The sequence below is a fragment of the Phalacrocorax aristotelis genome, chromosome 1 (assembly GCF_949628215.1).
Source record: "Phalacrocorax aristotelis chromosome 1, bGulAri2.1, whole genome shotgun sequence".
NCBI classification, from domain to species: domain Eukaryota; kingdom Metazoa; phylum Chordata; class Aves; order Suliformes; family Phalacrocoracidae; genus Phalacrocorax; species Phalacrocorax aristotelis.
In genome coordinates, this window is record NC_134276.1 from 48,371,221 (window position 1) to 48,383,502 (window position 12,282).

The 12,282-nt window shown below is 44.3% G+C and overlaps 1 protein-coding gene across 2 annotated transcripts in view; it reads left to right on the forward strand.

The window, feature by feature from the left end:
• The first annotated feature begins 3,681 nt into the window (after positions 1-3,681).
• NDFIP2 (Nedd4 family interacting protein 2) overlaps positions 3,682-12,282 on the forward strand; it is a 46,560-nt gene continuing 37,959 nt past the window's right edge. For both annotated transcript variants that reach the window (XM_075089450.1, XM_075089459.1), the window contains exon 1: positions 3,682-3,856. In XM_075089450.1, coding sequence (XP_074945551.1) covers positions 3,821-3,856 — 36 coding nt within the window. In that variant the 5' untranslated portion in view covers positions 3,682-3,820. The remainder of the gene's footprint in view (positions 3,857-12,282) is intronic.

Consider the following 12,282-nt stretch of genomic DNA (forward strand, 5'->3'; position numbering starts at 1 on the left):
TGACTGAATAATGAATGAAAAGCAAGTTTAAAATTGCAAACAGTCTTGTACTGCTTGCCTTTGTGCCATTACGTTCAGACTTGTCTGAATTCAGATCACATCCTTCAAGTCAACTTTCTGCAGAACTGAGCTTGCAACAGTTATTACTACCAAGATTCTTTTCTTGGCTTGTTTTCACGGTGGAGCAAAGTTTAAACTGTGGTAAACGTGCTGACTAGCAGCAACTAAGTTTCTTCTTTCCTAAACAAATCTGAAGTAATACTTGCTTTTAAATGTCATTTTGACACTATTTAGTTTACATGCTATTTAGAACACTACTTATGTCTCCTTAAATGCAGATCTTTTACAATAAACAATTTACTGCAGGATCCAGAAAACAGTGATAACCATTACTGACACCATAGGCCCTTAAGGTTTAAGAAGGTCAAACTGAAAAAGTAAATCTTAAAACTAAGATTTAAGTGTTTTAGTGAACATGACTTGTTCATCTAAGTAATAACGTCCTAACAGTTCTGAAATATACATTTCTCACATTCAATACCTGTTTTGTATGGGAGAGTACAAGAGAGACATGGACATACTGGAGAGAGTCTAACAGAAGTACATGAAGATGATGAAGGGACTGGAGCATCCCTCCTGTGAGGGAAGTCTCTGAGACCTGGGGTTGCTCAGCCTGGAGGAGAGAAGGCTTGGAGTGGGGGATCTCATCAATGTATATAAATACCTGAAGGGAGGGTGCAAAGAGGACAGAGCCAGGCTCTTTTCAGTGGTTCCCAGTGACAGGACCAGAGGCAGTGGGCACAAACTGAAACGCAGGAGGTTCCCTCTGAACATCAGGAAAGACTGTTTGGGTTTTTTCGTTTGCTGTGAGATTGACAGAGCACTGGCACAGGTTGCCCACAGAGGTTGTGCAGTCACCTCCATCCTTGGAGATATTCAGAAGCCATCTGGACGTAGTCCTGGGTAACTGGTTCCGGGTGGCCCTGCCTGAGCAGGGGGGTTGGACCAGATGGCCTCCAGAAGTCCCTTCCAACCCTAACCATTCTGTGGTTCTGTTATTTGAAAGTGCCTTAGCGCTTGCCAATTACTTTGCATTATTGATTAATATTATGCCATAATCAAAACCTCTGGACCTAGACAGTTAAATTAAAATATACAAATAATACTATTTTGAAAATACAAAGATCTGACAGAAATGCATGACCTTCCTTTTTTAGCCTTCTACCAGTACAATGACATAACCTCCTATCCGGTTACATAGCTTTAAAAGTTACAAGGTTCCAGAAAGAATAATTACTGAAAGATGGACATATTTAAAGCCTAAATTAGTCACATCATCTGTTTTGAGGGTAAGTTCCATCAGTACACTGATAATATTACTAAACAAAGAGAAGCTGGGTCTCTGTATACCTTATCAGTTGTATCACCCGTCTAAAATTTGTCCCTAAGTATGAAAATCCCTGCCCGTGCGCACCTTTACTACCTGTGCTGAATCTACCCCTATTCCTACTGCCTCTTTTCGCAAGTTTCTATGGAGTATTTTCTAATTTCCCTATTAAAGACGTTCTGGTTCTTGCCTACCATCCCTTCCCTTAAAAGAAGATCAAGAAAAAGAAAGAAGCAGCGATTTGCACGAGTTCAAAACTGAAAGTTACATCTTAGTAAACGCTTACTCAGTTGTATTCCAATATTTACAGACTGAAATGCTGTTTGGCAGCTCTGAACTAGTGCCCAAGTTGGAGTTTCTAGGACAGTGTATTCCACAGAGCTAAGACACAAAAGAAAAAAACTTAAAAAAATGTGGGGGTCAGGTGACATTTTCAAAGTTTCAGATCAACACTCCATTTCTGTTTTGTACACTTTTTAGGAAACGCCTTCCTGGGCTGAGATGTCACATGAAACACTTCCAAAACAGTTTACTTTGGCGAAATTTGTTTCTAACAATATATAAGACACTAGAAGTTAAACCTATTACACGAATGGTCCAAATTCCATTTCCCGTGAAATCTGGTAATAGAATTAAGAGATTTTTCCTTCTATTTGGTAACAGAAACACAGTGCAGTACTCTGTGCAGACTGTTCTTAAACTCAACATGACCTTTACTAATAACTGTTTCTTTTAAGACAGACTAATTAAACGTAGAAACTTTCATTATGTATAGAGGTAAAGAGGAAAAAGGAGGAAATCCTGTTAGGAAAATAACAACATTAATCCATTTCTAACCTGTATTTCTCTGCCAACTTTGTCTCCTAACTGTTAGGGCTTTTGATACGCAACAAGAGTTCTTGTATGAGGAACATAACAAATGCAACGAACAATAGACTAGGCCTACACTTCCCAAACCTGTATGTTTGAGTAGCTTTAGTAACCACTGCATTAGCCAGATACGGGCTGCAAGCGAGGTCCTGGGCGCACGCAGAAAGCCTCACACTTCAACCCCCTCCTCCCTCATAATCCTGCACATCTTCACTCCCGCCCCCGCCTCGAAACAGAACTCTGAGCTCGCTCTCCACTTCTCTGCCCTCCTACGCACGGATACTGGGACTTTGCTCCATCAAGTCCTCACCCAGCTTATCAGTAACAACCGCCTGCACGAAAACACTTACCCTGCTGCGCAGGTCAGCCCCCATGCAAGCAAGCAAGCCTGGATAAAGGCGGTGATCTGGGCTGCAGGATAAAGTTCTGCGTGCAAGCCATTGGTGACAGCAAGAAGTTCCTTTCGTGAGAACATCTACCTCGCAGATCAACTCCTGCTACACGTACAGACGCTCCTCTCCGCTGCAGCTAGGAGCTGCATGTACAGCTATTTTGAAATTGTTTTGTACCACAGCTACACCTCTGGCACTCTGGGAACCTAGGAATGAGTCATCCTCGTCTGATACGCCACTACGGGTGAAGGTGTTTTTCACTGGTTTTACCCCAGGAGGTCAAAACCATATAAACACATGAACATTCACAATTTTATGCGGAAGAGGACAAAGCCACATTATCTTGTCAGAGAATGGTGCTTTGCCTTGCATTTTTAAAGGAACTGAGGGTAAATGGTCTCATGACTCTGAAGTGTCACAGGGAGACACCTATTTGAGATCATTCTCCAAGTCCAGAGGATCTCTGCAGTGGCCTATCCTCCTTGCCCCATGGAGGTATCTAAGCAAGGTTTGGGGACAGAACAGCTTCACAGAACAGTACTGCAGAGAAAAGAGCGGGAAAAGGGCTGAGGTGGAGACACCTGGTCAGGAGGCGGGCGCTGTGCATGCATGGCCACCCAGGAGGGGGCTGGGGATGGCGGCCAGCGGGCTATGCTCAACGCTGCTAGGCTCAGCTCGGCACAATGGGCAGGCCCGCAGCCGCGCCAAGGCCTCCATCAGCCCTCGGCCGAGCGCACCGGTGGGAGGCGGCCGCCCCCAGCGCCACCAGCGGCAGAAAGGACGAGGCCAGCAGGCGGGGGGTGCGGGCTCAGCGGCCCCGTGGGGAACATGGGGAGAGGAGCGACGCCGGAGCGGCGGGCGGCGGGGCCCGGCCCGGCCCGGCCCGGCCCTGCCTGCGTGCGGCAGCCAGCGAGCCCGCAGCAGCCCGGCCGGGGCGGACGCGGCGCGTCACGGAGATGGGCCGGTGTCTGTGCTGGCACCTCCCCGGGCGGGGGCAGTGCCTGGGCCGGCTCCGCCGCCAGGGTGGGCGGGGGGCGGCCGCAGCGCGGGTGGGAGGGCCGGGGCGGCGGCAGCTCCGGCTCCGGCGGAGCGGGCGGAGGAAAGGCCGAGAGACGCGGGGTCGCTCGAAGGAGCTGCGGGCCGCGCTTGTGCGTGTCGGCGGGCGGCCAGGATGGATCACCACCAGCCCGCCAGCCGCTACCAAGTGGTGAGTGCGGCGGTACCGCTCGCCTCCCCCCGCCGCTGCCGCGGCCGGTCGGGGCCGGTCGGGGCGGGGGAGGGGGCGGTCGGGGCTCCCTTCCCCTTCCCCGGCCCTCGGCTCCCGCCCGCGGGGTCTGACAGGGACCCCCGGCGTTTCTCCAGCGCCGGTGCGGGCCCGAGCGGCGCCCCGTCACCTCCCGTTCCCCTTCACCGGCGGGGCTCTGACAGCCGGGCCTTGCCCGGGCGGCGCGGCCCCGGCGGCACCCCCCACCCCCAACCAGGGCTCTGAGGGGGCGGCCGGCCGCCCTCCCGTACGGGAAGCCGCCCCTGCTCCCGCCCCTGCCCGTCCCTCCGGCTCCTCCGTCGCGGTTTGCGGGCGCCCGGTCTCCCCGAGCGCGTCCCCCGCCGGTGGGGGGCGGCGGGCCCCCGGGGGGCGCGGGCGGGGCGGGGGTGCGTGCCCGCCTCGCCGAGGGGTCGGGGGCGGGACAGTTACCCTGGTCAGTACGTGTCGGGGGTGAAGCGGCCTTTCTGCGCTAAAACCTTCTTATTCTTAGTAGTTCGTAAGTGCCTGGCACAAGGATAGGGTGTAATGCGTGGTGTGTGTTGTCATCTGTAAGCCAGTGTGCGTGACACACACACAGACTGGCGCGCACACACGTGTACGCTGGCTTACCGAAGATTAGACGCAGGAGACTGTACAACTCACAAGACTGACCTTCGGTAAGCCTCTGCGTGCATATGCACGCACACGCGTGCACATACACACAACGAGCACCCTTGCTTACTAAAGCTGAGCCTTCGCGGCTCTTGTTCATTGAGTCCAGTTTAAACGTCCGTTCTTTCTAAACTTCACTGCGGAAGTAGTCGTTTAGGATGCAAAGATTTTCCTCTTGCCAGAATTGATGGTGCGGCTTGTTTCTCGCACTTATTAGTTTAATGTCAGATAGATTAATCTTGCCATCATTACCTTAATGTCATTTATACTCAAAATATGTAAGTTTTTTCTCATTATCAGTTGCTAAAATTACTTGGGTGCAGTCAGTCCCCTCAAAAGGTTCAGTTTTATTCTTCAGTTCCTGGTGCTTTGTGGCTTTGCCATGAATGTACGGTAGTACTGTAGAAGCCTGAAATCTTTGCTAATGTCTGTAATTCAAATTTCAACTACAATCTTCGAGCTAGATCCTGAATTATTTATCTTACTCTTTGTGTTTTACATCTTGAGCAGTGAAACCGTGTCCACAGAAGTAGTCACATTTACTGCTGTGCATATGTAGAACTAACTGCTGATACTTATGTTCTGGTTGTTCCTAGGTTATGGTCTGGGGGAAAAAAAAAAAACGCAAACCCTTGTAATAGGTTTGGAATATTTATTTTCATAGTCTTACATCACAGGACATTTCTGTGTGCTCTTGGACAATTGGGATTGTCGTGTAGCTGATGAACACACCTGGCACCCTGTGACTTCTCAGGAGTGACGTATGCCTTTAGGATGCTCGCGGGTTGCTAAGTGCTTTACGGGTCAGTGCTTTCCAGCCTGCTGCTTTTCCTGTGCCATGCTATCATCACTTGGAACCAGCAGAAGTCCTAGAGTGATTCCTCCTCCTTCGCAGTGGAGAACGAATGTGCTGGCAGAGCGGTTCCTTAACAGCCTGCAAACACTAGCCTCCCTGAGGCTTGAAGTAATCTGGGTTTGTTTTAAAAGGCCTTAAAAGTATATGCAATAAAGTTCAGACGAATATAAGGGGATTTTTAATTCTGTTACTCAAAGGAATAGAAAAAAAAGCGTGGCAGGATGGAATGAAGAAATACTTTGCTTCTGTAATATTTTTATGCGATGTTTGATTAGGAACTTCCAGCAGTGGTGCTGGTGCCCAACTTTGGGCTCTTGGTGTGGCCTTCCGAAGGGGCTAATCTTAATATTTGACAGCAGGAGTTGGCCTAGTCAGTTCCCTGTGTATATTAAACTTCGTGGTCAGTTTGTGTCACTGAACTTGTTACAGAAGCATTCTCTGAGGCTTCGCAATTGCAGCACATTAAGTTCCATTGAATTTGTTGCAAGTCACAATGAAAGGCTCTCTTAATCTCTGAAGTACTCTGGAGTTTAAAATATGACCTTACTGATTACTGTCCCACAGGAGAGAGCGTGTTGTGTTATCTTCTCTCTGTTATATCTGAGTGCTAGACATTGAGATTTTTGTCATATTATTTACTTACTTGTTGAGTCAGAGAATGGAAGAAACAAGGGAATTGCAGATGTACGTAATTAGCACCTGATTATTAAAGCATGTGATCTTAAGTGTTATGATGTATTTGCTTACATAATGGCTGTGATAGGTAGTAAGCAATACATTATTGCAGATTTTATGGCTGTGTCCTAATTTTTAAGGGCAAAGCATAGAAGAGAAATATGACTTGACATGGCTAATATCACATTAGTTTTGCGATTGTCCCACTCCCTAGTGTGAAGCTGATGAAATCTGACCAGTTCTGCTATGCTCACTGTGTCTTTTTTTTTTCATGAATAGCACCAAATACTTTTTTTTTTTCCAGTTTTACCCATTCTGCCTTCACTTCTGACTGGCCTGTTTCGCCCTGTTCAGGGCAAGTTCTGTTCTAAATAGAAAGAATTATAGGCGTACATCATTTTCAAAAGAATTACTGACTTGCATTTCTGTTCCTGGCAGTGACAGTAGTGCTTCAGTGAGGTTAAAGGAGCTATCTCAGTGCTGCCTCTTTTTATTTGTGGTTTCTTCAAGTAAGTTAAACTAAAAGGCTTTAAGAATGGCAGGCAGTTTAGTTTTGAGCGTTAGCACAAGCCAGTTTTATGACTTCTTATGAAACAGAAAATGTCCAATCATAGAGCTAGCTCTCAGCTTCTTTTGTTTTTTATCTCTGTCAGCATTAGCACTAAAGCTTCGTTCTGCATCTTACTCGTTTTTGTGCGCCTGTGTTCTATTTAAAAAGCAGTTTAAAAATGTTCAGGCAACTGTTAAAAAGCTGGTACTTGGAATTGCAGCAAAGTGAGTGTTGTGAGCAAAGAGCAGGAGATAGATCAGCATTACGTAACTGTCTGCCGCAGGCATGTGTGATTTGTATTGGTTTCTGCCCCTCCTTTTTTGCCCTCTCTTTGTAGGGCAAAAAGACAACTAATTGATGGGTAAGAATTTGTCATGCTTCCCTGGAGGAATATGACATCAGAAGTAAATTAGCCAACCTTTGTTGTCTTGCTTTACTTCCTTTTTTTTTTTTTTCCTTAGTCACCTGCATGCTGCAATCCTGTTGGTAAACATGTCTTAAATTTTACATTCATGACAGGTATAGTCAGTTCAGTTGTGTTGTTTCCTTATTGCTGTATGTTTCTTCTCTTTCTTCCCCTATTGTGGTGGTTGTTGGATAAGGGGACTGAGGCATCAACTTTAGGAAAATGATGATAAAAATTCTTCAGTGATCATTCTCCTGATTCTTTTTACCTTCTAGCTCTTTGTCATCTGACCTTAATTTGTGCCTTACTATCTTGTCTGAAAGGTCTGTCTGAAAGAAAAAGTGATTTCAATGAGGCTTTGTGAATCTATACTGAAAAAAAAGAAAAAGAATTGCAGCCAGTTTTCTGCAGTGCGTAAAACTGGGTGTGCAACTACGTATTAAAGCTTGGGATTGCCTTTTTTTTTCCCCTCTGTGAAATGTGATTTTGCAGATAACAAAGTCATGAGAGAAGACTTCACATGCATATGAGAGATTTAGGCACAGAAATCCCATTGAAGGCTGCAGGGCTTACATGCTGAACTGCTTAAGAATTGTAATCAACTCGCTCTCCCCCAACCCCAGTCTTTCTGAATAAAAGCCTTGAATAAAGCTTTGGGTTATCAGTCCGGGGTCAGGTAGTCATCAGTCTTTGACTTAGGGGGTGGTCAGAGCTAGATAGGTAAGTGGTAGGTAGCAAACTGGGACAGATGGAGCCAAAGGCAGCAGTCTGCACGGTTGCCAGTTTAGCTGTCACCGAACTTGCCGTGCCACTACAGCACCTAGGTTTGGTGGGGTTGGTAAGGGGCATGTGGTGCAAGACCCTGAGATGGTGGCCTGCTATTGTACAGCGCTGTACAGGGATAAAGAAATTGTTTTGTTTTTTTTTAAAAGGTGTATGAATCTTGTATGAAAATGTGTTTTGCGTGCTTTTTAGAAACAGGGTTAAGAGATGAAAATTGCTACTGTAAACACTTTATTCCAACCCATTTGCCTGCATAATGCTACGTGTTGTGAATAGTTTTACGGTTATCTCAGATAAGGCTTAACTTCCTGTATCTCTTAACCCCATTGTCATTGACTTGTTTCTCTCACGATGTTAACTGTTTAAAAACCTTAATCAAAGTCAAGTTATCTTTGTAGGTCTCAAACACGTGAAAGTCAACCTACACAGGAAATGTGCACAAAGAAAAATCTCTTTCTCTTCCTCCTTCCTTTCTTTTCATGGGACTGAGCCTAATAGCGATTGGCAAATAAAAACCCAACTCTTGTTTATTTGATACAAGACCTGTAGCTGATATCTAGCCTGTTTTCTAGAGTGTTAATTGTCTTTGGAGAACTCTTATGTAATTGGCATTACTGAACAGATTGAGCTAGCTTACGTTAGGGAAATTCTGTTGCTTTCCATAGAGCTGGTGGTGAAGTCGTAACTGGAAGATAAAACGCTGCATTTACGGGACTATATTTATAGTACTGAAAAATATCGAGTAAAGATGCATTAAGTGATAAGCATTACTGTTGCTTGCTTGTGACAGCTGCACTGATATTTTTAGTGATAAATCACTAAACCTCTTCATCACTGAAGATAAAATTTCTCAGTGCACTGGCTTTTTGCACGTGGAACACCTAAAGTAGAATTTCAACAGTTTAGAAGGACAAATGAGGATCTTTCGAAGTGAGGTAAATTACACCTTCAAACAACGGGCTGTGCTTGCATCGTCATTGTTTTTTTGAATTTAATAATAAACATTTTAAATTTTGGACTTATTTCTGTAACACCTTTACCTGTGACGAATGTGTCTATTAAACTTGGTGGTTTTTTTTCTTGAAAGAATAGCTTTAATATTTTTATAAATGCTTTTCTCTGTTTTTATGAAGAATCCTGCCAATAAACAAAGAAGAAAAATTATAAATGTTGAGGAATGTTTGCAGATACAGTAGTGATGCAGTTAATGCTTAAAAAGTAATATATTTTACATTTTTTTCGCTTTGTAGTGAAGTGTTTAAGTACTTTCATGTTTCATATGACCAAGGAAATAAACCTCATATCTCTTTGAGTGTTTCTTCGAAATTAAGGTGATGAGGTACCGGACAGGTACAATCCTTTCGGCCAGTTCCCCTTTGTAATTTAAAGCAGAGTGGCCTAACTTCGTATGTTGCTATCGCTGTCTCGTTTTTGGATCTCTCTTTTGGAGGGCCACAGAGGAAACATCCAGCCCTGCAACTGATTCACAGGAAGAAACGCTGGCTCACTGGTACAACAGGAGTAACAGCGGTTACAAAAGCTTTCCAGTTCTTTATGTGGGTAGCTTCCTTTCTTTTGGCATGGGCACAGAGGGGGCATAAAGTGGCTTTTATCAGCCCTGCGCACAGATTAGTTTAATTATATAGGACACAAGTTTCACTGTGCTGAAGAAGTCAAAATGAGTAGTAAAAACCAGCAAGACGTACCTGGGTTGTTCCGCACGGGCTTTTCTCTGGAGGTCTGGGTTGAGTCTGCACGAGGGTAGTGCAGGAGGGGAGGGTAGGAACAGGACTGGTCCTTTCTAGTGGTGGCAAGCTGTTGGCGTGGCTGAGCCTATCTTGTGAAACTGTGGATTTTAAGTTCTTGAAAGATGCACAAAACGAAAAGAAAGATGTACCTGATCTGAGCAGTGGCACTAAGTCATATAATGTAAAAGGACAGCCTCAGGCTGTGGCACTCGTACGTGCCACATCTAGCAAGTCTTCTAATCCTATTAAAAAAGGCAGAAGTTCAGTAACAGGAACAAAATGCCTTCAAATAGCGGGTGTTCTTAGTAGAAGTCAGCTGTGATGTGGCCAAGCTAGAAGTTCTTTTCATGCTACTTTAAAAAAGAGAAACTCTGAGCATTCTTTCAGATTGTTCATATCTGAAAAATGTGGTAGGAACCACATCCAGGATAATCTCAGAAATCAAGAGCTATGTTAATACAAAGTGTTAGTAGCAGTCTTCCAGATGGGGAAAATCAGGTACTTTTGACAAATGGCTAATTCTAGGTTTATTTTGAAACTTTCTCCCCAGTGACAGTGTTGATATTACCAGTTGCCACATCTTCCTTGTTTTGTCATCAGACCTAACTTTGTGAGGCCTCAGTGCTCAGTTTACAGTCATAGATTTGAATGTTGTGTTGAGTTTCATAGCCTTAAACCTTGCTCTAGGCTTCAGGTGCGTCAGCTGCTTTGGGGAGGGGAATGAACAAATGGACGTATATCAGTACACCCACATTAGGCAAACCCTTTTCAAACAGAGGAGTAATCCTAAGAGATTATGAGTAAAAACCGAATGAAAGAGTTGGCAACTTGTTAGGTCAGAGACGCACTGCCAACTCTTCCTACTGAAACTGAGCTATTGCACAGCCAAGACCGTGGGTTTGAGCTGCCTCAGGCTTAGGTCTCCCACTTCCTGGGCAAGTACTGCCACAGCTAGCTGATTTTAGTAACACGGGCACCCCCTTCGCCAGCTGTGTTTTTAATGAAAATGACTAACAAGTTCTGTTTTCTGCTGAAGTCATTTCAGACTTGCACAGCCAGGGCTCACAGCATAGGTCAGGATGCAGATGCCTTATGGCTTTGAGATTTACAGTGAAAGTGGAAAATACATTTTCGTTTTAACATTTAACTTTATTCCACTTAAGCATCGTTTCCATTATCGTAGGCTAAGATTAGCCTAAAACTTGATATAGGCTAACTTAGTCCTCAGTCACTCTATAGGCAAAACATTAGATACTGAGTCACACCCCCAACCCCATCCCTGGCTGCACCTCCTCCAACTGTGTTTGGAATGGACAGAATGATTTAGAGAACAAGCCTTCAAACTTTGAGTGGTGTAGACACAACAAAATCTGGTCAATAACCTGCATATTGCTTCGTTTCTGTTTGTAATCCCATTTTTCTTTTTCTTGAGTTACTGTTCAAGGTGTTTGGCAGAGCTTTGTCATCTTCCTTCTTGTGAAACGTGGCTTTCCAGTAAAAAATTGAAAAAAAAAAAAAGTGGTTTCTAGCTGCTGTTTGGTAACTTAACATTCACAAACATAGTTTGTCTGTTTTAGCTTTGAACAATATTTTACCTTTTGACAGTAATCCTATTAATGCTGAGTGTTGTTGTAGGAGAGGTCAGAATCATGTTCTTGGTAAAAGGTGTATATGTAGCTTGAATTATTGAACATGTTTTTGCTTTTCCCTGATTAATCTGAAAATGTTATGTAGAGCAGCCTTGATGAACAGCTTTTGACAAGAGGGTGCTTACAGTATTAGTTATCTCCTTGTTGCAGAAAGTAAGTTTTTGGTGTGGTGGTTTTTTTTGTGTGGTTACCCCGTCCCGTAAAGAAGTAGCACAGGCTCGTGTTTAAGCATTGCCTTGATAATGGATAACACTTGTCACCTTTGAGGAATGATGCCTTTGGTAAAGCATGAGACAATTGGAATAAGAGTCCTGGGCAATACTGAGGCCAGTTGTTCTTTTTGGTCGTGGTATTTTGAATCAGTTGTCATATTTTGGAATTTAAGGGAAACAGTACTTCAGGTATTCTTAAGGAATGTACTGAAGCATTAAGACTCTTAATTGAAACTCCAGAGTTGTGGTCATAAAATTGACTTGCATCAAATGCATAGAATAAATTATTAGGGAAACCGTTTGCACAAGCTGCTTACTCTTAAAAACCTGTCCCAAATTTTAGAATGAGAGTTCAATAATTTGAACAAACAAGCAGGCTGCTAAAGCGCTGCAGTGCTGGGCCACAGCTGATGAGCAGCAGTGTGGCCTGTGTTCCTTTCTCACATACATCAATGTCTGCGAACTTTTTTTTTTTAAATACTCCCTATGGCTCACAGGTAGCACTAGTTTGGTCATCTTCTACTCCCCTCTGAAGAGCTGAGCTTCCTAGACTGCTGTGTTTTTTGCTGCTTTTGTTTAGCTGCCTTATAAAAAAAAAAAAAAAAAAAAACAACAAAAAAAAACCCAACCCTGACCTGCTGGAAAGTTCTTGCTTCTAGATGTATGCATCTATCTAGCAACTGAGAGATTCACAGAATTGTCCTTTGGGCTGCATATTCTGTAGGCTTCCTTTTAAAATGCTTAGTTGACACTCTTTAGCTCTAACACTGGGGTTGAAAAAACTCTATGCTACCTGTTGAGACAAAAATGAATTCTTTAAAGAAAGGGCCTTTTAATGT